The 26,543-nt window shown below is 35.4% G+C and overlaps 1 protein-coding gene across 1 annotated transcript in view; it reads right to left on the reverse strand.

Moving 5' to 3' along the window:
• Positions 1–26,049, reverse strand: part of LOC134535039 (peptidyl-prolyl cis-trans isomerase G) — a 34,746-nt gene extending 8,697 nt beyond the window's left edge. The window contains exons 1-9 of the mRNA XM_063373871.1: positions 25,687–26,049; positions 19,414–19,731; positions 18,608–18,695; positions 15,855–15,884; positions 14,509–14,654; positions 9,445–9,556; positions 8,739–9,060; positions 5,911–6,006; positions 4,228–4,355 (exon numbers count right to left, since the gene is read on the reverse strand). Of these exons, the coding sequence (XP_063229941.1) occupies positions 4,228–4,355; positions 5,911–6,006; positions 8,739–9,060; positions 9,445–9,556; positions 14,509–14,654; positions 15,855–15,884; positions 18,608–18,695; positions 19,414–19,705 (1,214 nt within the window). The 5' untranslated portion in view covers positions 19,706–19,731; positions 25,687–26,049. The remainder of the gene's footprint in view (positions 1–4,227; positions 4,356–5,910; positions 6,007–8,738; positions 9,061–9,444; positions 9,557–14,508; positions 14,655–15,854; positions 15,885–18,607; positions 18,696–19,413; positions 19,732–25,686) is intronic.
• Positions 26,050–26,543: the final 494 nt, after the last annotated feature.

Raw genomic sequence — 26,543 nt, forward strand, 5'->3', positions numbered from 1 at the left:
TGGATACTTTCCCTTGCCAGCACCAATGTAGGCAAACTCTACCTGAGGTGAAACCACAGCAGGTAGGCATATCCACACACATGAAAACAAGCATACCAATAGGGATGGTGATTTTTCGTTTTTGCGAAATAGATGCGAAAATATGCTAAATTATATTTTTTCCGCTATAAAATGCGAAATCTAGACTATTCCGAGATAAATGCGAAATCAAGGTAAAAAAACGTAGATTCGTCTTCTCTACACAATTTTTTACCGATTGTATTTTGTTTCAGTTCAGTATCAAAAAAAACCATCATTTTATGGCGTATTCAGCACAAGTATCTTATTGTCACGTCATTCACAACACTATTGTTCGTAAATATTGAATGAAAAACCGCCATCTGTGCCTCGCGATTGTAAACAAAGCAAAGAACAACTACAGTAGAATCTCGTTATAGCGAGCACAGTAATAGCGAGAACACGGCTATAACGAGGTATTTTTGAGGAATTTACGGCGTGATCGCTTGAAGCGCGCTTTTGTTATTTGTCTGCTTTATCTCCACCCCTCTCGCTCGCCACTAGACATCTTGCCGTTGACGCCTGTCACATTCTTCAGCCGTGCAGTCATCACCTAAGTGCGTGGCTTTAAAAATAGAATCCCATCCTTTCTTTCTTTTATCAAACTTCCGTTAGTTATCGGTGCCGTATGTAGACAAAGTTTGAGATTGGAACAGAAACAACGTAAGAAAGTATTTTTTATTTTTTTACAAATTAGAAATATGTATGTTTTTGTTTTTATAATCGCGTATTTTCACTTTTTTTTATCTTAAAGGAGATAATATTAAAAAGCCGCTCTAATGAGATTTAATTGTTTCTTGGTTAACAAAAACTATTAATTATCAAATATTGTTAATTGTTTATATTCTATTTATTATTATTTACGCGACGTCATACTGTACGTGAACGCAATACGACTGGATTCGTTGCTGCAACATAACATAGCATGTTATTCGGTATCAGAAGTAACGAGTAACGTAACGATAGTAACGAATACATACAGGTACACATTTTTTCGTTACTTTTACACCTCTAGTAGGCACTACCGTATTTATTTCCGAATCGCTAGGGCAGTTTTCTTGTAACTTTTGTTTCGGTCAGTTGTTGTGGTATCTGTCCGGGAAAGGGGTAGTGATGATTTGAGTTTAATCCCAAATTTATTTTCTAAAAAAGCTGACAGGTTTCTTTAAATGAAAAAAGTATAGTTTTCCAGCGACTATTACATTTGAGGCGTATGTGCGTTGCCACAGCCGCACTCCTGCTTTTTTGTAAGGAATTAAATCGTCGCGCTACACTAGCACCACCTGTTAGCAACATTCCGGACCAACATGGCCACTAGCAGACAGCCCGCGTAAATAGATAGCAGGACAATGCTGTGTCGGCCGCGGGCCAAGATGCTATACTTACGTGGCGTGGCAGGGTATTATGGTTATTTTGACGCAATCGGTGATCGCATCCGTACTTATGGGGTATCGTTTTAAAGAGAATTCACACATCTGCTCACAGAAATTAAGATTTCGTTAATATAACCTGTTATTTTCCAATTATACAGGTTTAAACACAATTTTTATGCTATTTTCGGTTTATTTTTATTTTTTGGGGGCCAAAATTTGTCCAATTCGGTTATAGCGAGAACACGGTTATAGCGAGGATCAAACCCGGAACCGTGACACCTCACTATAACGGGACTCTAGTGTAGCTGGAAGAGTGTCAGTCATCTTGCAGAGTACAAGTTTTTAGGCCACCATATTGCGACATCTCTGCTTCGCCGCGCCCATTTTCTGTCTGTGTTTCACGTGAAAGCCGCGTTCTTGTGTAGTCTGTGGAAGGTGGTGCGTTTGCAAATACGTGCATACTCGTAAATGTGTTGTATACTGTTATTTCTCGTGGTAAAAATGGGACGAAACGTAATTTACATTCGTGATCGCATAAATGAATACAAAAATGAACAGTTCTACGAAAGTGATACGAATATTTTAATGTGCAATTTATGTAATCGCCGTCTGGAGTGGAAAAAGATGATGTACTTGAAAAGCGCATTAAATCTGAGGGACGTCAGGCTGCAAAAAAAAAGATTCACCGAGAAATCGGATGAAGAAAAAAAGTCGGTAGTACGGCAAGCAACGGTTTCTGGCATGATCGAAAACCAAAAGAAGGCGAAAATTAAAAAAAAAAAAAAAGTTTCAATAACATTATTTGTGCACTCTACATATTCTATGGCCATGAACAAGCCCAAAAAAAATTTTTTTATTGTAATTTTAAGTATTCAATTTATTGCACTCATAAGTGCTAAAAAGTTGTTTGGAAACCTGCCAAGATAGGCTATCTTTGTAGTTGTGTTAGATCTTTATTTCTGTGGTTGTTAATGATTAATATGTGTAATTTTTAATGCATTTTAAAAATATACTTTTCTTCAGTAATGTAAAATGAGAGAATTGGCTAAATCTTGTTTTTAAAAATGCTGCAAAATGCTAAATTTCAAATTCAAAATGCTAAATAATATTATTTTAAATGCTATAAATCACCATCTCTACAGATACTGTACAATTGAGTATAAAATAATGTTTTAAATAGCTTAAAATTGTAATATATTTTTGTTCTATGATTTGGTTTTTCTTATGCGATTTTAATAATCTTACCAATTTTTTTTCACGATTGTTTATTTTTTCCTTGTTTCAAGCCCTTATTTTAAGAAAAAATCTGCTTGCAATTTTTTTTATAACTATGAACTGTATTGGCTATTTCTGTACAATTTAGTCTCTGCAGTGAAAATATCTAGCTAACATAACAAAGCCCGTTGAATCCCGCCAAGTTGTTCAGATTATATTATCTGTTTTTATATTCCCGTCATCCATTAACAATGCGACCTTTCCCAATCCTCTTAAAAACTTTCACTACTAAGTTTTACAAGGCATTTCACATTGAGAATATGTAACATGATGATGTTGGTGGTGGTGATGGTGATGGTGGCCATGATGATGTTGATGATGATAATAATACAGTGAAACCTCGTTTATTCGTTCCCGCATTGTAGAATTTCCTGGTTTTATTGTTCAATGTCCGTGGTCCCGAAAAAATCCCGCAAGAACAATGTTAAAAAAATCCCGTTTCCATTGTTTACGAATATTTTTTAACCCAGTTTAACGGGTTGAACTTTACAGGCTTTTTACCGATTTCGCATTCAAATTCCCGAGAAATATTCTAGTTTACGCGTGTCTACACGACACGCAATACCAATATTTACATATGGCGGCCATTACTAAAAGAAAACGAATAAAGTGAGCATGACGCTGTTGCTAACAGGTTCACCAACTTCGATAAAACAACAGACGAAAACTAACGCTCGCACTATAGTTCTTGCTTTGTGCGATAATCGACACAACAATATAACCGTGGTCGGTATACTGTACATACTAGCCCAACGTAAACACGTTTCTATTTAGCGACAGTGAAATCCTGCGAGAAACATAAGACGAAATTGTTCATCCTAGCGTTTCCGTGGCCGGCCGTATATGCGCGAGATTTTCTTTGTTTAAGGTAAATTAGCTTTACACATTTAACTCTAATGCACGTGTGAAATTTGTAAAGGTCCATTGATATGTATCGGCCTACAAAAGAGGTTAAAAACATTAAAGAGCGTTTAGAAATTATAAATGCCGTTGAAAAAAATCCAGGCGAAAAACGGGTTGATTTGACAAAGCGCTATGGTATTCCTCCATCGACTCTTAACAAACTTGAGATTACCAACACCAAAAATATTTTGCTGCATAAAAACTCATCTTATAATTTCTCTGCATTATAAATAAGAAAGAAGTGTGCATCTTATAACATGTGGTGAGTATGTACCTTTTAAATTTTGAATAATACATACGTAATTACTTGCTTAAAACATACAAATTTGAAGTTTATTTTGTTTTGTTCATTTAAAAAAATTAAGGAAGTATAATTTTCCAATATTGATAGTGTATATACAGTGTGCTGCTGGTGTCAGTTTATGGAAATACCTAACTGATTCACTGAAAGTTTTTGCAATAGTACATACATTGTGCATTTGGTAACTTTAGAGTGTGTTCCCACATTGTAGGATTTCCTGGATTATCCGTTTTTTACTCATGGTCCATTGGAAAACGGATAATCAGGGTTTCACTGTAATTAAAAAAGCTGCTACAGAATAATAAGACCACCACTCACTGGTTCTCTTCTTTTTTCTCAGTTGCTTGTTCCTCCAGACGCTTGTCGCGTTCAGCGTGGCGCTTCTTGCGCTCCTCTTCTCTGCGCTTCAACTCCTCCTCGTGCTTCTTGCGCTCCTGCTCGTATTTCTGCACAGCAACAAGTCAACACATCCCTTAAAGCATTATCCATGCCAAAAGCTTCGAGGCTCTGGCGTCATTGCTATTACTCGGGCTGTTCCAATACTGATACTGGTATTGGATATCGGCAGATTATCAGCTCTTGGCCGGTACCACGGTATCAGAAAATATATATGCACTCAGAACTTACGATATATATATATATATATTTTTTTTTTTTGGAAATACTTGCTATGTTTATTTGTAATACAACAGAACCCTGTTATGTTTTTCAAGGTGCAATAAGAAAAAAAAAAAACCATTACAAGCAGGAATATGTTTTTAAAAGAAGGAAATATAATTTCGCAGTTTTTAAAAACATTTTACCAATGTACTCACTAAGACATACAGTAGAACCCCCATTTTACATTACCACATTTTACATTTTCCCATTATTTGCACCAGTTTATTTCAGGCCCGTTTTAACCTCATTTAGTGCAATGCAATAAATTCCCGTAGATTAAAACATGTCTATAATCTACTCCCTGCAATTTGTTATTCCTGTGTTTGTCATAGATATCTTACCTATGTATATATCACTATTGTGTGAAATACCAAATCAAAAATGCTGTTGGGAACACTAGCGCTGTAGCTCGTGAATTTTTCGAAGTGCTTTTTCATTAAATATGGTTGCCAACACTGGCCTGATAAAGGCAGACTTTGAGAAAATGTTAGCACACAACTCTGGTGCTACAGTGTATAGAAATTCCTACTGTTCATCACTAACTTATACATTCAGGATTACGTACTGTATGTATACATTTCCGGTATTAAATCTTTGTCAACGTCTGTTTAGAATAATGTAGTCGGCAACAAATCATAATGTGCATAAGGGAAATCATTGTTTTTTCCTATGAGTAATTGACTGTGTTTTCATATGTACATATTTTACAAGATGGCAGCGTGTAAAAAATGGAAAACATTTTCTATTGATGAAAAACTCAACTTCTTAAAATGTGTGGACGAGCTGAGAGGTTAGTGAGTGATGGTATTATGGAGTATGCCACTTTCCCTCAAATAACAATCATTGAGGAATTTCCATGACTTTTCCAGGGTTTGAAGTAAATTCCCTGACTTTCCAGAATGTGAACACCCTGTTATAAAACATGCTGAGCCCATTCGTATTAAATTTAAACAGTGACAAGTGTTAAAGTGATATTTCCTGCTTATAATGTTTAAACAGTAATTAGAAATATTAAATCATTATCATAGATTATTTGTCGCATACTAAAACATTTGAATACCAAATTATTCACACAACCCTAAAATCCTACTGGTTCATATAGAAATTTTGATTTGTGCACAAAACAAAGAGTATAAACAATATTTCCACTCAAGTAGATTGGCTTCTGGGTTGTAGCCGTGACCTGGTGAATAATTCACCGATGTTTCGGTCCACATTGCAGTCGCCATCATCAGGGGGCAGTTACCTAATGTAGGTAAGGGGACGGCTTCAACACAGAAGCCAAGCTACTTCAGACAATGGTCGTGAAAGCCTGCGAACATTATTAATATTTCCACTCACTTCATATTCACTTAGCTTGATCGTTCTATTCTGAGCCTGTTTCCAATGAGGCGGTGTTGCGCTTCTGGAGCGACTTCTTGATGGTGTGCGGTAACGCTGGAAACCAAAAGATGTTAAACTAAACATAAACATTGAAAGTTAACAAACACTCTACCTACAGCAAATAATATAGGTTTGTCATTTTATCTTTTTCTTCAATTTTGTTAAGCCACAAAAAATTTACCAATAAATTTTACATTGCAGTATCTCTTACCATAGCTACCCGAATAATCCAAGGACAATTTTTCGTAAAATTTTGTTCAAAAATAATGATGTTCGGCTTATTCAAAACTTGGCAATGCTGCATAGCACAAGTTCCAAGCTCCAAGGTTGGTTGACATGCTGTTGCTGAATGAATAAGGGACATCTTGTCCATGTTTTGAAAGTAAGTAATTTCGTTCAAATGAAATTGCAATGATTACCACAGGTTTGTGGTCGCAAACATCTGCAGTTGCTGAAAAAATCTAAAATAATAAAAAAATAATGAAACTGGGAATTGTGCTGCAAGAAGAAAGTACATAGTAGTGGAAAGTAACTGGAGTAAAAAACAACTTATTATTGAGTGATGGTGAAAAGTGAGAATTTGTTGTGTGCTTCTTCAGTAGTTTCCTGATTTATTTTATTTATTATTTTTGTAACGTAGCATTGATTTTGATCCCTTGTGACCAAGATATTAATGGTGCTTTACTGCAGTAAACAAAACAACTGTGGTTGGTAGCCATTTTACATTCCTAACTTTTTTCTAGCATCATTCTAAACAATGTTATTTAACAGAAGATCTGTGCGGTTCCCCAATTTTTCGTTTCCATTAAAATACTAGAACAGAAACCAACTTTCAAAATTTTCGGTTTCTGTACCTCATGTTGCAAAATATTTATAATAAGTAAACAAACACATTATTTCAATGTTACCAACATCTCATGATGAAATAACACATGATAAATGTATGTCACATAGTATAGTTACAAAGAAACTGGGAAGAGAGAGAGGAACCAAAAGATCAGTTAATACATTAAAATTCCAAAATTAATTGAACCATTTTTAAGCCGTAATTTCACTTGGTTAGTATTTGTCCTCATCAAAGCACAATATATTTAAACTGAATTCCGGAAGTTCCCTGTGATTGGCCCCTACTTACGTTTGTCCGTGTGATCTCTGCTTAAACAAGGAAATATAAAAAAATAACGAAACAAACTGTAATGGCACGAACACCGTTTAAACTGTACGGCATTCTTCAATTCTTTTTTTTATCTGGTGATAATGTATTTTGCCGATTAGAATTTTTAATGTTTGCTGGCAATTTGTACGTTTAAGGCCAGAATTACAATATAAACAAACCATGCAAGTGAAACATATTAAGTAATAAAATGAAGTACGTTCAAATTATACACTATAAGAACCAATTAAATTTGAAATGTATGAACAATGTATAAATGAGCACCAATAATGCTGAACCAGAAATCTAGAATGTATCTTTGCAATCAGGATTGTGATGTCAGGAATGACTGGCCTACCTATTCCAAGGTATGAGGTTAGTTTTAAAATACTTAAACAAATAAGTTTTTTTTTAAAAATTGTTTTTAACAACAAATATTGGTTCAGTTAACCTCATTCTTATTTAATGTAGCACAAAGTTTTTCCTGTTTCTTTATAAGAACCCAAATCGGAACCAAGAACAGAGGTTCTCGATTTAAAACCAAACCAAAACGATCATAAAATACCTAAAATGCACAGCCATATGTAACAGTTACGCCATAAATAAAATATTTACTGCCTGATATCTTTAGAGATGTATATTTTCGTAAATAACTGGTTGACGTCAACAACTGTACAGAGAATGATATTAATTATTCAGAAATCCTTATAAGATTTAAAATTTAAGATAATAAAGTCCAAAATAATCATTTATTAAGAACTTGAAATATGGTCCAAAGATATTTTTAAAAAAAATTGGTGTGAGGTTTATTACAACACAACAAATAGTTTTGCTTATAGTCTAAATATTAGGAGTATGAGTCATATTCTGGTAAATTCGTTAGTATTATAAATCTTTCTAAACTTGGTTTTGCAAGTAGTAATATGCATTACACTAAAAAAATACAACAAACAATTAATGAAAGCCAAGTTACATAAGCCCACTTAGTAGCAGCATTATGCTACCCAAAAAGACAATAAGCACAACAATAATCCTGGCACATGTAAGGAGAATTTAAAAGGAACAGAATAAAACGATCTCGTGTGAATTCTGTCAGGTGGTCTACTGCCAAGCCAAGCGACTCCATAGCTAACTAACAACACGTTTCCTTTACTCAAGTACTCGCCCCTGAAATTCCCGGGAAACAAAAAAGCTTACAATTACTTTGCTTTCGTATCGCGAGTTATAAAGTCGGCACAGGACACTTTGGCCTCCCAGGCGCTGCCGATTAATGCGGGGAGGTATGGGACTCGTGTCTCGTGCCACAGTTTGGTCTCCCTGGCTGGCAGCCTCGTGGAAACCACTACGGTGTAGAACTTTCTACTCCTGGAACCATCGGCACGGGAAGCAGTATATAAGGCAGAACACCGAGAACCGACACCGGAGGCGCTGTCTCTCCGCCCGCCGCCGCCTTCGGCACCTGTGACGTCACTATGACCAACTGTCGTTCAACGAACGTATGCTCCGGCAAGCCTCGCCGCATATAGGTTTAAACTTTGGTGTGCAAGACCGTGTGTCTGAAGAGTTTGAGTGTTTGAAGGTGTTGGGACTTGAGTTGAAACAGGGGACAGAGATGAAACAGGCAGGAACTCACAAAGACGCCCCGACCCTTGATCACGCGGCCGCTCTTGGTGATGCCCCGGATCTTGGGGCGCCTCCGCCTGGCCTGGCGGCCGTCCCGGTCTCTGTCCTTGTCCTTGTCCTTGTCCTTGTCCTTGTCCCTGTCCCTGTCCCTGTCCCGGCCCCCGTCCTTCTTCTTGTCCTCCGGCTCGGCGTTGCCGCCGCGGAACAGGAACTTGTTGGGCGGCACCTCCGGTATCTCCTCGGGATCGATGGCCGTCACAGTCGCCAGCGGGTGGAGCTCTGCCTCGGTCACCTCCTCGGGGCCCTCCTTGTCGCCGGACGCTGATCTGCGCCTGCGGGACCACGCATTCACTCGTAACACTCAAATTTATTTGAAACCATAAGGGGGGGGGGGAGAAAGAGAAAGATAGAGAGAGAGAGAGAGACACACACACAAACTCGGAATGGCCTCATCCTCTAGAGACAGAAAAACCAAACAACACAAACAAAATTGAACCCTAACACAGCATGTTTTTACAATTACAAAACTTAAAAACCATGTAAAACGATCTTTTATGGCGATTCTCCTGCAAGAAATTTAAATTTAGGGTCTACGTTTAAATTTTTTTTTTCCCAGAAATTCTGTTTGAATCACAAAAAGGTTGTATGTGTGAAAATTTTTTAATGAACAACTTAAAAAGTTTAAATCTACATTTAAAAAATTAATATAATATTACCTGTGCTTTTCTTTTTTGTGTTTTTTCTTTTTCTTTTTTTCATCTTTCTTTTTCTTCTTATCATCACTAGACTCTTCACTACTTGCTTCAGTCTTCTTCTTTGCCTTTTTTTCTAAAGTGTAACATAGAAAATTAAAAAAAATAAAATAAAAAAATTCCAAGCCATTAATGTGGGATTACATACTCTTTTTTTTTAAAATCAAGCTTATTATGATCATGATGATCATTTTGGTTATCAGCAATAGCACAGCTTCAATTATTTAATGTAATCAAGGTTAATACAGAAGGTTTTACCGTAGCCTCAAGATACAAGAACACTAACAGAGAAAAAAACAAACAACACTTAGCAGAACTTGGAAAGAGCAATCACCATTGTCGTATAATGTTAACAGTGACTACCAATGATTCTTGTAATAACAGTTCATTGCTTAGCAACTCAAATAACACTCAGCTGATAGTGAAAGGAATATTTTTGGAGGTCTTACTAGGTTTTTTGAACAATATTCATCCCTCTAGCAAACAAAAGGTTTTGCTATTAAGTAAATGAGTATCTACTAGCAGAAATGCTGTGCTTCTACTGAACTACCTGTATGAGAAGGGAGGAAGTATGAGGACATGAACAGTACATAAGAGAGAGTATTTTTTTTGACCATTTCACATACCCTGTAACAAAATAATCAAAAATATAGAAAATCCAATAAATTACTGTCACTGATAAATTTTAAAACCTCTGTAAAAAACAAAGTCCATCCCTTTCCCAAACCTATTAACAAATACACTAAATACAGTGCATAGTACAAAACTGCACTTTCATTAAACATTCATCAGTCTTATAAACCACACCACATCTCAAGAGGAACAACAGGGTATCCACACAAATCTGTAAAAAAATTTTCCTGACTAATTTTTTTTAAAAATAGCCTAAGATTTTTCTGAAAGAAACAACCAAATTACATCTTCCTATCCCTATAGCTGGCGAAGTTCTCTTTCCACTTCCTTTATTGCAAACAGAATCTTGCATCGCCATTTTATAGTGTGTATGATTATGAATGAAAACGAAAACACATTTTTGAGAGAGAAAAAAAAAATCACAGTTTGGCTGATGGCAGACAGGAGCATAACATTTTACCCTCAAATTACTACTATGGGGTATTTCCATTAGTTTTCCAGAATTTGAAGTAAATTCCATAACTTTTCTGACCGAACCCCGCTGCCCTGACTTTCCAGAATGTGGACTCCGTGAGTAAACAAGTTCCAACAGCGTGGAACTCTTCTAAGAGGGATTAGACCAGAAAATCTTGGATTTTTCCATCTTTTCACTATAGTTATAATTTTGAACTACTTATCCCAATTATTTGGCATGTCACTGCATAAATCATATCTCCCAGACATTATGTATACCTTGTTGCTACCACATGTTTACTAACAGTCTCTAGTCTGCAAAGCCCAGCTTGGACATAACTACGTAAGACAAAGCCGATTTCCACGTTATATATATATATAAAAAAACACAGAAGCTTTGTCGCAAATTGTATCAAAATAGTTGAAGATGCAAGATGGCGAGGTCTAATCCACCTTGATTACTTAGGGCAGCGGTTCCCAAACGGTGGGTCACGACTTGATCCTAAAACTATCACAGACCATTGAATAAACCATCAGAATATATAAGAAAGATCGAAACTTCGAAACAAATCCAATTGTGTGCAAACACATATCTATTGTTAAATAAATCACTGTTTTGCTACAAAGTGCTTATATTTTGTCAACCATTTTAAAATAAGAACACAAATTGTATGTATGTATGTATGTATGTATGTATGTATGTATGTATGTGTGTATGTATGTGTGTATGTGTGTGTGTGTGTGTGTGTGTGTGTGTATATATGCCATATTTGATGGTAAGTTATATATACATAAGGAAGGGATACAATACAAATGAGGTTTTTTACTTTACCATGGACCGATAGACCGTGGAGGTATTCCTATAAGGAAAGGTCGCCAGCTGAAAAAGTTCAGGAAACACTGACTTGGGGAATTAAATTGTTTGTTTGCCATATTTGTTTGCATGTGTAGAACAAGCTAGATGTCTCTGGGAGTGTCAGTCCTTGTTTAGCCGCTGCTGTGTGCTTACAGTAAAGGTTAACAGACAATGTCACAAAGCCACAATGTTATTGCAGAAATATTGGGAAAAAATATTATTTATACTTTGTAATCTACATATTATTTCCATGACAGTTATTTTTATACTAGTTAATAACCCTCTGCTTTGTTCGCGTAACTTCAGGGTATTGTTGATATTTAACCATTGTTAAGAAAAGTATTTTTTCTAAAAATTATTACAAAAGAAATAAGAGACAATAAATTGTCAGGTGTATAAAAGATTTAATTTATAACAAAAGTGTTTAAGAATGATATTTACTAAAGCCGTTATGAATAAGCATTTTTTAATTGTTAATAAAGATGAAGTATTTGATTTTATAACACGCTTCAACTGCATGAACTTCAGAATTTGATCCAGAGGGGAATGAATAAAGAGGTAAATTCAATTATAAAAATAAGACAAGACGAGTCTGATTTGTACTGCAGTTTTTTCGCTTTATTGACATGGTAGAGTTGCAGAATTTATTTTGTTTCTTAACACACATAATATGCTATATATGATTTATTATTTTCCACCAGTACATATAAGTTTAGAGCACTCAATGTTCTCGGACAACCAACATAGAGCTGACATAGTGCCCACACGAATTCCTGCCACTTTCAATGTTGCCCCCGGAACTTATTAACTGCCATTGTAAACTCTATCTTTAGCAGGAATTGCAGCATTTTAAGGTTACCCTTCAGTAAAACCGTGATGCTAACCTTCAGCTCCAGTTTGTGGGAAGGCACACCTGTTAAATCAAAGGAATCCCAAGGGGTAAGCAGAACTGTCAACGTGCCAATCAATGTGGATATATTCAATTCGCTGAATACAATGTCTAAAATCTGTTTATTTTATTTACGAACACACAAAACAATAGCACGTTTTAAATTGAAGGAATGCCATCTATTGATGGAGTTCAAAACTAAACTTTTATTAGCACCGTCAGTTCACTATCCGCCACAAACTTCACTAAGCGGATGGGTCTCGCCAAGGCTACTCCTTACTATATGACCACGTGGGGCACATAGAGATATTACACACACTCACTGTTTGTATGTCTATGACTTACCTGCTATGCTTATCGCATACCTGCCAACTTTGGCCAGTCAAAAAGCGGGAGGTTTTTTAGTGGAGTAAACAATGCTTGTTGCCCCCAATAAAACGTGGAAGGGGGGGGGGGGGGGGGGGGGGGTTGTGTGTGTGTGAAATTTTGTTTATTTTGACGGAAAAATCACGACACAAAGAAAAAAATGCAGCATGTTCACCTTTCCTCAATTGCAAAATGCACGGAAATTCGTCACTAAATCTCTTATTGTACACAACAAGATACTTCACTGTAGGCCATTTCTATTAAATCCCTATTGCGGAGTAGGCCTACAACTAAACGCGTACAAAATACTCATCACGCAACTGCTTCCACAAAATAATTTTTTTTTTGAATACACCGTTGAATTAATTCGAAGACTACTATAATGCTACCTCTACACTTATTCTGTGAGCACAGACGCGAACAAAGGTGAATTTGTTCGGGGATGAACAAACAATTCACACATAGCCGGCTAACAAACCGAAGCGAATTTGGGCACGAATGTAAACAGTGGTATCATAAACTCATTATTAACCCAGTCCATCTTTATTTCAAAACACCACCGAAAACACAGTTTACAATGTTGACAAAACACGCCATTTTGGAAAACAAACCTTTTTCTGGTTGGCTAACAAACACCAATGACGAACGTGTACCAAAACAGCTCCCATAATTATCGTAAATAACTACGTTTCTTTCTTAGATGTACGCTTAACCAAGAGTTTTAGCCGACAATTGTGGGCATTTAGGCTATTAAAATAACTACACGTTATGGTACGAACCGTAGTTACTATACAATTGTACGGAATAATGGTACAAACATATTAATTCTATAAATTTATTGGATTAAAAACTTAAAGAGAAACAGAACCAAAAAACGGGAGATTTTAATGACAAATCGGGAGGGCGGGAGAAAGGGTATAAAATCGTGAGTCTCCCGCCTAAAGCGGGAGGGTTGGCAGGTATGTTATCGCTTGTAAAACCAAATTTCTCCTCTTTTTTTCACTCCCTTAGGGATGGAATTTCATAATTATATGCAGCCTACATGTTAATCCAGGACACAAGCAACCGTTCAGCGGTTCGGGTGTGATTGCGTAACAAACATTCAAGCATTCTTTCAAGTTTATAATATTAGTAGGATTCAAAAACTTTTTAAGAGAATAATAATTTTTCTATTCTCCATCGCATGGCACGCACAAGTATTCATAGGTTATTCTAGACTAAGAGGACACTAAAAAATTGTAATTTAATATTAACAAATGTGTGTCGTGACCTCAAAAATAGTGAAGTGGCTATCACTAAGGGGGATTTTTTTTTTGGGACCTTAGTGTCACTAGTGTCACTAGTACACATGTCATTTGCTAGAGTGTGTTGCCGCCATATTAGTTTAAATCTTAGCCACTAGAGTGTAGTAGTTATTTATTATTAGTGTGGCATCCACCATCTTGACATTCAGATGCCACCTTGGAAATTCGTAATTATTTGGCTAGAAAATCGGGAAATTAGGTTTTGGGAATTTCTTCAGGCCCGGCAAACAGCCAGACGGATAGACAGTGGAGGTATTCCTATAAGGAAAGGTGGGTCGCCAGCTGAAAAAGTTCGGGAAACACTGACTAGGGGAATTAAATCGTTTGTTTGCCATATTTGTTTGCATGTGTAGAACAAGCTGGCTGTCTCAGGAGTGTCGGTCCTTGTTTAAGACGCTGCTTACTAAAGCTGTAATGCATAAGCATTTTTTAATTGTTAATAAAGATTAAGTATTTGATTTTATAACACGCTTCAACTGCATGAACTTCAGAATTTTGATCCAGAGGGGAACCCCGGCCGTCCTCACCTTTGGTCTTCAGCTTGAGCACGAGCTCGCCGCAGTTGACGACCTTGGCGTCCTGCAGGGGCCGGCACATGCGGTCCACGGGCAGCCCCTCGATGTGCGACACCACGTCCTGGCCCGTCAGCACGTGCCCAAACACCACGTGGACGCTGCGCGGCAACACACACACCACGGGCCCCCTCAGCACCTGCCGCCCGGCCAGAACATGCCACTTTTCCCTTTTCCCGTGTCCACCGCCCTGCGGCTCACGTTACAGAGATAGTGATGGGCCGGTTACAGTCTTCCAGCAGTTTAATATCGCAGCTGATTCCGTCAACATCCTCGTTTGTACTCAAACCAAGCTGTGATTTAAAAAAAAAAAAAACTTATTTATGCAACAAAAAAAAGTAAGATAGAAAAAAGTTATAAGTTACAGTGATTAAGAAACAATATAAACTATACAAATTACTGCAAATAATTTTATGCACCTAAAATTGACTATAAACATAAGCCTAAACTGCTCAAGGGAAACTTGTATTTAAATTTTTTATAGTTTTATCAAAGTTACTTTCAGTCTAGGTCATTTCACATTTTTGTCGTTGAATTCTAGGAAATATATTCAAACAAGAGATCCGAAAATTGGGCACATTATTTTGATATTTAAGTTCTCTAAATCAGTAATATTCTTAATAGAATAATTGCTGGCACTTAAGTAACAGACTCGACCCATCACTAACTTCCTAAATTAATTAAAAATACCTGCTAGGTTTGACTATTACTTAAAAAACTAAAAACTGTCTGATGTCCCTTAAATAGGTTATATGTTTTTGTGTTTCATGTCTTTCTTTTAAATTAAATGTTAATACAGCTTAAAGTATACCTCTAATAACATGCCAGACAAAATTATCCTGAAGAAAACACTTTATAACATTTCTAAGATAAAGAAAAATACTAGCTGAAAAAAAAAGTGATTTACGTTTGAAAAAAGACTAAGTTAACATTGCAATTGTACTTAAAAAATTTCGAAAAATATTTTCAGTATGGTTCATTGTATTTAATTAGGAATACCAGGGTGTCTACAAATAACCTATCAACCAATTTCAGGATCTGTAGATAGTTTCAAACTATTTATTTTTAATATGTGTCCTTTCAAAGGTACCCAAAAACTGAACTCAAGTAAGCAAAAGGCTACCGGAAAATAACGTATCGCAACTTTCAGCATCGTTGCTGTCTATTTAGGGACTTTGCAGTGACTTCCACAACCTGCGGACACCTCGAATACAATGCGGATAGTATGCCTTGATAACAAATGCTCAGGAAACGTTTATTGGACACCAGAAAAACCTTTGTAAAGAATCTGGCGTACTCACCCGTCCAAGTGGGGTGCCGGTTGCGTTGTTCTACAACAACAAAACAACAGTTACTGCAGCAGAATGGCATGGCGTGCTGGCCTCGCCCTGCTCCCTCCCACAACTAGGCAACAAACACAACAACAATCAGCGGCCGCCGCCCAAACCGCAGCCCGCTTCCGCGCCCTGGAAACAAACACTCCGTCACTCAAGGTCAACGCTACATCCAGCACATTACTAGCGCTCCTATAGGCACGGGTTCAACCCACAGCGTCAGTGCCAACACCTCGGACATTCAACTACTCGTCTCACACGAACACGCGATTAAGTCCACAGCATTCCTGACAGTTTCAGAGAGATATACCGTGATATCCCTGCGTAAACATCACCCAACACCCACTAGAGCACACAATAAACAAAACACCGAAAAATGAGCAAATAACATCAACACCATTAAATAAAAAAAAAAAAAACTTTTTGCTGTATTACTTAACACAATGCAAGGTATATAAACATTTGAGGAATAAAGTAGATTAAAACTTGAGGAAAAGCTTAGTTTTACAAATTTATGTAACATCTTAAATTCATATACAGTAATACCCTCAAATTATGCAATAGGTCGGTCCGAGCGACAACCGTGTAAGTCAAACGTGCTAAGTCGGGGTACAATTTTGCATGTAAATAAGTATATACCAATACCATTTAATTGGGACCGGAAACTAAAGAAACAATAACTTAGAAAAATGCAATACATAATATCTTAGATAATACAACAAAATATATTATTTAGTATTGCAAAAATGTCAAGCAATGTTATTTTGACATAGAAGGCTTCATAAAATCTAGCAAAAATGTCTGACAGATAGAAGATTTTATCTTCACGCAAAATTTCCTTGTAGCACGCTTGCAATAATGTGAGTCAGTGGAGACTGGAGAGCAGTGAGACATTAACAAAAGGCTAACAAATTTACGAGAAGATTTAAAAATAGCATAACTCTGGATTAACGTAAGACACAGTAACTTAAGTCGAGGCATTACTGCACAGAAAATAAAAAACACCAGACACTAGATACCTTACCAAGCACAAATCTAAGAAACCAATGTGCTGAATTTAATTTCACATAGCATACAAGTGAATAAAAAGCACTGAAGGAAATAGGACCTTCTTATATAAAATTTCATACACTGAAATTAAATTTAAATATTTGCTTTCACCTTCAAGCTCTGCTGTTCTCAATCTGAAAACAGTACGTTGAAGCAGTCAAAATTATGATCATATATAAACATAGAATATAAAGTTTTGAAAACTGGAACAAATTACTGATAAACAATATTTCTGAAAAAGTAATGTTACTTATCATCACTGAAATTGGAAACTTCTAATATCAAAATTTATATGTTTTCTGAAGGTTGAAAAAAAATCAAAAACCAACTCTTTACAAAAATGTGTTATTTTTCTTTAGTTGGCAGTCAAAGGCCTATAGGTTTACTGCAGATGGTGCAATGAAAATTCACCTAAAAATCACATACGGTTTTGCATTTGCAACAAAGTTATGTTAAGCATGGAACCCAGACTAACATGTTAATCACAATTGCACCCAAATGTTGTTACCAGCATCTGTCATCAATGGATTATTAAAAAAAAAAAAAAATATTTGTGATCTGTTAAGTATCCATATTTGAAGATTATTACTGTACAGTATAATACAGCTATTAATAGACACCTGAAAAATTCGCGAGTTCATTTCGTGATAGGCTAAAATACAAATCGTTATACCTTAGTGCTGCCTCTGCTATTGGCTCACAACTCACCTGGATGACTCTGGGCCAATGAGAAACACCCAACCAAAGCTTTATCGAATCACAGGCTGCTTCGCTGGAACGTCTCACAAGACAGCAGCCAATGAGTGGGTGGCATTTGACAGAGTATACGTAGAACTATGGAGTTCATCCTACAGGTCATTGAACCCGCGAATTTTTCCGGTCTCTAGCTATTAACTACTTCATTCCATTCCTTTGCAAGGACAACATGGAGTTTCTTTCACCCATACTGAACTGTCTGTTTCACTACGTACATAATAATCCCTTTTTTAGGAATGATGAAAGGTGTGGGGAGAGGGTGTGTGTGTGTATACACTTGTGTAAATACCAGTTTTTGATGTGAAGAGAACACCAAATAGAATGTTTAGAATATTCGCGAAGTCGAATCAAATTTTGTTCTAGGCGAAGGTGTATTATACTTATTTAACAAAATACTGGATTGAAGTAAATAAAAAATAATCATTTATAATTTGTAATGTTTTAATTGATTAAGTGATAACCTATTGGGCACTTTATATAACATAATTCAATAAAATTATAAACCAATCATGCATAATATAAATATTGAACATTCATAAGAGCCAACAGAGTGCCTTACTAAGTTTTTCTTAGTAACTAACTTCATTCAAGCAAAACATTAGTAAAAAAAAAAAAAAAAAACCCTAAATATTTTCATGAGCATATCTTGCTTGGGCTTTCAATAATTTAAAGATTTGCAACAAATGAGAAGTTTTATATGTGAAACTTTGCATCACAACCAAAGCTTCAAATAAAATGAATAGAAAATTTTCCGGAGAAGTTCAACTAAATATCGAAAAGAGCTTCAACTGATTCGCTTAGTGAAAGCTTCGCACAGGCCTAGGGGTATGACCATTTGAAGCAATGATACAATACTATCATAGAAAACATTTCATGTGAAATTAAGATTAATAACATGCAACTTGGTTACTTACATAAAAAACTGTGAGCCATTAGTATCTTTCCCCCTATTTGCCATTGACAAAAGAAATTTTGTATCATGTTTGATTTCAAAATTTTCATCTGAAAACACAAAAGCAAAAAAATTACCTTCTCTCTTGTAAATAAAAAAATAATAATAATAAAAAAAAACACAACACAACAGCAAATTACTGGCTTCAGTTTTATAAAATATTGCTGGTGACATGACATTATATCAAACAAGTTTTAAATTTTTCACAAATAAAACACTTTCTTACAAATTAAACAAAGTACTGTAAATTGTTAGGCTTGAGGGGAGACCTTGAGTTTGCCAGGCACTGGTATTTATTACCCGATATACATATTGTTATATGTGTATTATTAAAATTTTGATAAAATGGCAAATAAATCCAACAAAATCGTACTTTAATACCCAATTTTTTTTTATTACCAAGCATGAAAACAATTTATGAACCTGATTTTCAATGATGAATATATCACCCTTAGCATTCGAGAAAATATGGAAGTGGCTAAAGATTTTATAGCTCAATAGAAATATCTAACATCTGAAAATATTTTGGGTTACCCAAATAGGCTATGTAAAAAGAATTTTTTTTTTTTTTTTTTTGCACAAACTCAACAGCACTATGAAGGTTACAGTAAAACTATGCAAGTAAATTTTTGACTACACGAAACTTGGTTCATAAAAAGTAGCTTAGACTATGTATAACTATGGCATCAAGACAAAATTAAATATTGCAAAGTTAAGTAGTTACAAATGAAAATCAATGTCAATCTTCAAAAGGTTCAATCCACTTGCCTGCAAAGGTTCCTCCGTAAATTGATTCTCCACCTGTTCCGTTTCCGACAGAGAAATCACCACCTTGAATCATGAAGTCCTTCACGACACGGTGGAAAATGATACCTTTGTAGTGCAATGGTTTGCTGGTCATTTTGCCTGTCCCTTTCTCGCCCGTGCACAGGGCGCGGAAATTCTCGCATGTCAGAGGGCACACGTCCGAGAACAATTCGAACACGATCCGACCCATCGGCAACCCTCCGACTTCAACGTCGAAAAAGCACCGTGGACGATATGTCTTCGTTACGGTCATTTTTCCAGAAAATTTCACCTGCAAGGCTGAAAGAGACAAAAATAAAACTGATGATAAATTTATATAAAAAATAGTTTAACACATACTTGCTAAAGAACCCCAAAACCAAAGAAGATTCATTATGTAATAATTTGATTTAATTAATATACTGTCATTACCCAAAAATCAAGCAATGGGTGGAAAGATTTGACATCGGAAAAATATATAATGAAATAAAAAATCACCAATCCTACGAAATACGAAGAAGCATATGATAACTCACCTTCGCAAAAACTTACAACGAATCAAAATTGGCGAATGTCTTGTTTAAAATATTCATCATGGTGGAAATCATATTTTCAATGCAAAAACTACTAGGTACACAATAATTGCCTCAGAAGGTAATGAAATAAAACAATCCATTACAGATTTGCTGTTATCTAGAATAAAAAAACAGCTATAGAGTAATAAATAGACACTGTTCCTTGAGGTTACCAAGTGTGTTGTAATACCACTGCAATGTCAGGAGATGTAATACCAGTTTTCTTAGATTTTTTAAAACTTAGGATTACATTTTACTATAACTATTTTAGTTTACAAAATATATTTTAGGGTAGTTTCACTACCATAAAGTTTTATTTGGCAAACCGATACGTTTGGTATGTACCCTAATTTTTACGGAGTGACTAAATACAGTTTTATGTTGTTACACATGGGTCTGTCATCTTTGTGTGGCATTTCTGTTCATCGACTTCCGTTCCATTTTCACAAAAATTCTCTTACCAAACGCTGTATGCTGAGCACTAAGATGTTTACAAATCAAAAAGAAGTTTTAAGTAGGTATGTTATATTTCAGTTCTACTGATCAGTGTAGTGGTTCCGTTGCAAGTGGAGTGCAAGATTGTGAGATTTTAATTTAACTACTTGCAAAAAAGTTTATGGTTCAAGAAGTGTATTCAAGTACAACCTTCATTAGCACCATGAACTGTATTTGTTTTCTTAGTTTTTGGGAGAATTATGTTGATAGTTTAAGACGTATTTGGACTCGCATAGGTGGATGAAGGAAAAAATTGTCAAACTGAATTTGTTGTTCACACGTTATTAGGTGAGTTGATTTCAAAGTGAAAGCATTAATTTATTGGAAGGAAAAATTTATGGTCGTGTAGCCTACGCTGTCATAGCCACAAAAAGGATTGTACTGAGTTTTATTAATCGTAATTTCCATGGCATTTAAATTTTTAGTACTTTATTTTTAAATTATTACCTTTTTTGTAAATTTTAAACTTAATTAATTAAATTTTGGTAACAACCTATAGCAGGAAATTTTTAGAAAAAACTGTATGCAAGTTAGTAACACGTTTAAGACTCAAGAATAGTAGAGGGTGCATTACACATTAAAATTTTTTAAAATTAAACCTCAAGGGTTTAGTTTTAAGTAGCATAAAACTTAGTACGTTTCATAATAAGACTGAAAATATAGTGTGCGTGGGCGTGTCTCTCTCTCTCTCTCTCTCTCTCTCTCTACACCCCCCCCCCCCCCCCCCCCAAGAAATACGAGTGGAATAACTTTGCGCCGGACTGGCAGACACAAGGAGTGTGACATGTTGGGGCAATCAGGTGATAACTTGCCACGACCGGGCCTGCGGAACTGTCTTACGTGAACATGGCTTGTAAAATGTTTCCGTGCGTGCGGTGGTATCACCATGATATAGTGCTTGAATTTTGAGGTGCTATAGTGAAACAATTTATTTCTGTTTCGGCAACACAGTACTGGAAATAGGCGTTCGTGGTGCTGCGATGTATTTTGCACTGCGAGAATGTGCGAAATTTTATTTTTGCCTGGAGTACAATGGGTCAGTTGCTTGTATCTGGTGTTTGATGGTGTGCCTTAAAAAATAGGCCTTTAAGTGATGGGCCAGCTTAACCTGTTACATTTGGAGGACAATGCCTTAGCACTTTTTTGGTATTCATGGCTAACCTGCTGGTGCTACGCATCCACAATGGATTAAAGTTTTTTTTAATAGTGCTAACCTAATCTAAACTACCAATCTCACAATGTAACAAATTTGTAATATTTGTACCGAACATGCACAAATGCAACCTGCGAATGGACTGGTAGTGAATATTAAGTTTTCCAATTCTGTGATTCTGCATGTAAAAGAACGTAAAATAAAAAAATTGCGACGGCTGCATTGATGCATAGGTAAAAGTTAACTATAAATGGTAATTTCTCAGAAACCAGCTGGAACATAAAGACATTGTTTTAAAGGTAAATAATGTAATGTTTCAAGTTTTCAGAAAAAAAGTTTCTGAATTTTATCATTACTTTCCGGGAAAGCCGCGACATAAAAATATTACTATCTAAAACTTTAAATTTATTAATATTACACCTTGTTACTGTGAAAATAAAGTTATCACTTTGATTGGGATACATTGAATACATTTTAATCTGTTCTGTTGTCTGTCTTAATTATATTTTTTTATAATGCAGATATAATGATACATCATGCATATCATGTATCAAAGTTTACCTATCCTTTGATTCCAATAGCATGATACTGTACACATTGATCTTGCAGTACATGATGCTTGCTATTTTAACTTGTGGTACCTACACTGAATTTTTCAAGTCCAATGAAAAAATTTACATAACAATTGACATAATTTATTTGGCTAGGGTCTTTCAACGTGATAAATTAAAACAGCAAGCATTATGTACCACAGGAACTATACATACAGGTTCAAGGATAAACTTGAATATATGTGATACGGAATAATTAAGGTAAATATTTACTTGGGCGGTATTTCCGAAAAAAAATGTTAAAAATCCGAAAATACCTTTATTTTATGCTCTTCAACTTCCCATTTTCATTAAAATCGGCGGAGATTAGAAATTCCAAATACTTTAGGAGATATCGAATTTTTAAATTTCTTCATATGTAGTTGAGCGGTATTTGCGAAAAAAAAATGTTAAAAATCCGAAAATACCTTTATTATATGCTCTTCAAATTCCTCTTTTCATTAAAAGCGGCGGAGATTAGAAATTCCAAATACTTTAGGAGATATCGAATTTTTAAATTTCAGCACAAAACCAGCGCATTCCTGTGGCGTGCGTGCACCATTGTTTCTTGTTTACGTACGAGATACGAGTATCTATTTTTTTATTGGATAATGATGTCACGTGATTGTTCGTGATAGGCCAGAATTCAAATGAACTAATACGTGATTATTTAGTTCAATTATTGTTTAAAACGGTGTTTAATTACCGCCTCCAACTTAGGTGAGTTTTTAACGTTTCTAATTTTAAAGTCTTATTTGTTATTTTGATATTGTTGCGCAAGTAATAAGTAACAAAAAAAATTACGTGAGTTGTTACTGTACATCCTTTGTTACGGGTTTGTTAGGTAAGGTCAGTTACATTATAAATAATTTAAAACTAAAGAATAATTAAAATTAATTCACATTATTTTTAATATCTCCTTAGTTTGAAAGTATTTATAATGTAACTGACCTGACCTAATCGACCATTTTAGTTTACTGTTCACCCTCTGTCCGGGCTTGTTTGGTCAGGTCAGTTACATTATAAATATTTTAAAACTAAACAGCCATTAAAATTAATTCACAAAATAATTTTTAATGTCGGCTTAGTTTGAAAGTATTAATAATGTAACTGACGTGACCTAATCAACCATTTTATTAATTACGCATTCACGATTCACGTATTCACGAACACACAGCAAAATAACAAAAATGGCGCCGCTCGAATGGTTCTACAGGTCTTGTATTGCAAAATAAAAAATTCGATATCTCCTAAAGTATTTGGAATTTCTTATCTCCGCCGCTTTTAATGAAAAGAGGAAGTTGAAGAGCATATGATAACGGTATTTTCGAATTTTTAACATTTATTTTCGCAAATACCGCTCAACTACATATGATGAAATTTAAAAATTCGATATCTCCTAAAGTATTTGGAATTTCTTACCTCCGCCACTTTTAATGAAAAGAGGAAGTTGAAGAGCATAAAATAAAGGCATTTTCGGATTTTTAACATTTTTTTTTCGGAAATACCGCCCAAGTAAATATTTACCATAATTAATGCTGCCGCCCTACTGTTTACTTGACACAAGCAAGCTACATTTTTTTAAATGCTTGTATGGTTAACGGCTTTCGCCCACAACCAGAACTATATATTATCCGAATCTATATCATATCGTAGCAATAAAATCTCTTAATGTAAATTAACACCCGGTAAATATTTACAATCGCGGTAGATGCCAAAAATAATGCCAAAAATCCGAAAATACTTTTATTCTATGCATTTTCACTTCCTCTTTTCAAATCAACCGGCGGAGATAAGAAATTCCAAATACTTTAGGAGATATCGAATTTTTTAATTTCATGATATGTAGAGTCGCGGTAGATGCCAAAAAAAATGTAAAAAATCCTAAAATACCTTTATCATATGCTCTTCAACTTCCTCTTTTCATTAAAAGCGGCGGAGATAAGAAATTCCAAATACTTTAGGAGATATCGAATTTTTTAATTTTGCAATACAAGACCTGTGGAACCATTCGAGCGGCGCCATTTTTGTTATTTTGCCGTGTTCGTGAATACGTGAATCGTGAATGCGTAATTAATAAAATGGTTGATTAGGTCAGGTCAGTTACATTATTAATACTTTCAAACTAAGCCGACATTAAAAATTATTTTGTGAATTAATTTTAATGGCTGTTTAGTTTTAAAATATTTATAATGTAACTGACCTGACCAAACAAACCCGGACAGAGGGTGAACAGTAAACTAAAATGGTCGATTAGGTCAGGTCAGTTACATTATAAATACTTTAAAACTAAGGTGATATTAAAAATAATGTGAATTAATTTTAATTATTCTTTAGTTTTAAATTATTTATAATGTAACTGACCTTACCTAACAAACCCGTAACAAAGGATGTACAGTAACAACTCACGTAATTTTTTTTTGTTACTTATTACTTGCGCAACAATATCAAAATAACAAATAAGACTTTTAAATTAGAAACGTTAAAAACTCACGTAAGTTGGAGGCGGTAATTAAACACCGTTTTAAACAATAATTGAACTAAATAATCACGTATTAGTTCATTTGAATTCTGGCCTATCACGAACAATCACGTGACATCATTATCCAATAAAAAAATAGATACTCGTTCTCGTACGTAAACAAGAAACAATGGTGCACGCACGCCACAGGAATGCGCTGGTTTTGTGCTGAAATTTAAAAATTCTATATCTCCTAAAGTATTTGGAATTTCTTATCTCCGCCGCTATTAATGAAAAGAGGAAGTTGAAGAGCATATGATAAAGGTATTTTCAGATGTTTAGCATTTTTTTTGGCATATACCACGACTCTTTATATGATGAAATTAAAAAATTTGATATCTCCTAAAGTATTTGGAATTTCTTACCTCCGCCGGTTGTTTTCAAAAGAGGAAGTGAAAGGGCACAGAATAAAAGTATTTTCAGATTTTTAGCATTTTTTTTGGCATCTACCGCGATTGTAAATATTTACCTAACACCCATGCCTTACCCGGGACTCGAACCCAGAACCCCTCGCACCGTAAGCCGGTGCGCATCCGACTACCAAGCAAGCTACAAATTGAGTGTGATTCTCAGATCCTCTGGCGACATGGGCTGACGTATTATAAACGTTGGGGTATTGTTATTGCAATATACATAACCGTTGTTTTTATAGTCAAAACAACGTACGCCAGAATCCGGCGATTATTGTAGAATAGGTACAGTTGCCCCTCCCTTATCAATGGTTGCAACTGGTGTACTGCATAAAAATATTCGGGCACTGGCTTAGAAAGAGTATTAAACCTTAAGTGCTAATGAAGCGAAAGTTACTCAAACAAATATCACGAGAAAAATACAATGTAGTAAAAAGTACACTAAATAATCTAAATAAACTGCAAACAAAAAAGAAGTTAGAATGTAAATACTTTATTTCTATGTACTTACAATTAAGTATTCGAAATTTTGTAGAATCTACACAATTTCACTTCCTGATTAAAGTACTCTTCGAAACTTTTAATGGCTACACAGACGTTTAGAAAGCTTGGCCAAGTTTGTAACCAACTTCGTTACGGGCACGGCCATTTTATTCATAAGCTGACTACTATGCAAAGAAAGTAAAATAACTTATAAGTGATCACAAATTAGAGGTGGGTCGAAAAGTATCAACCTGATACTTTGTCACTGATACGCGCCTGTATCAGGAACGGCAAACGAGTACACTTGAAAAGTATCAGAGACTTTAGTATCAGTTCAGAATTCAGCTGGAACAACTCCACGACCAATGAATAAGGTACACGATCGCAGATGACGGTCACTTGGGCGGAGCTTGTGAAAGGGGAGGGAGCAGGAACGACGAATAAGGGATAAAGAAGGGAAAGAATGTAGGGGAGGAAGCGCAGGGGAAGGCGTTGAAGCCTTGAAGGAGAGGCGCAAAGCGATATTGTTACAAGCAGGGCTGCCACTCATGGGTTTTTCCACCCAGATCTGGGTTTTTCCAATGGTGTTTGGGTTTCTGGGTTTTTAAATAATGAATTCCAACAATTCTAGGTTTTTTATAATTTTAATTATTTTTATACCTAAAACAATAATAAAGGTCGTAGCTACTGTATCTGTTGCAATATCTGTTTGATAAATGCAAACAAGTCTATGTGTTTCACACACAAAAATACATATAAACACAAAACTAGTTTTCAAGAAGCTAAGTCGAATATTAAATTAGACACATTCTTCAAAGAGGCTTGCAGGACACAAAACCAATGCAACAATTAACCTTCAAACCAATCTTGTAGAATCAGACTCTG

This window comes from Bacillus rossius, chromosome 8, assembly GCF_032445375.1.
Source record: "Bacillus rossius redtenbacheri isolate Brsri chromosome 8, Brsri_v3, whole genome shotgun sequence".
NCBI classification, from domain to species: Eukaryota; Metazoa; Arthropoda; class Insecta; order Phasmatodea; family Bacillidae; genus Bacillus; species Bacillus rossius.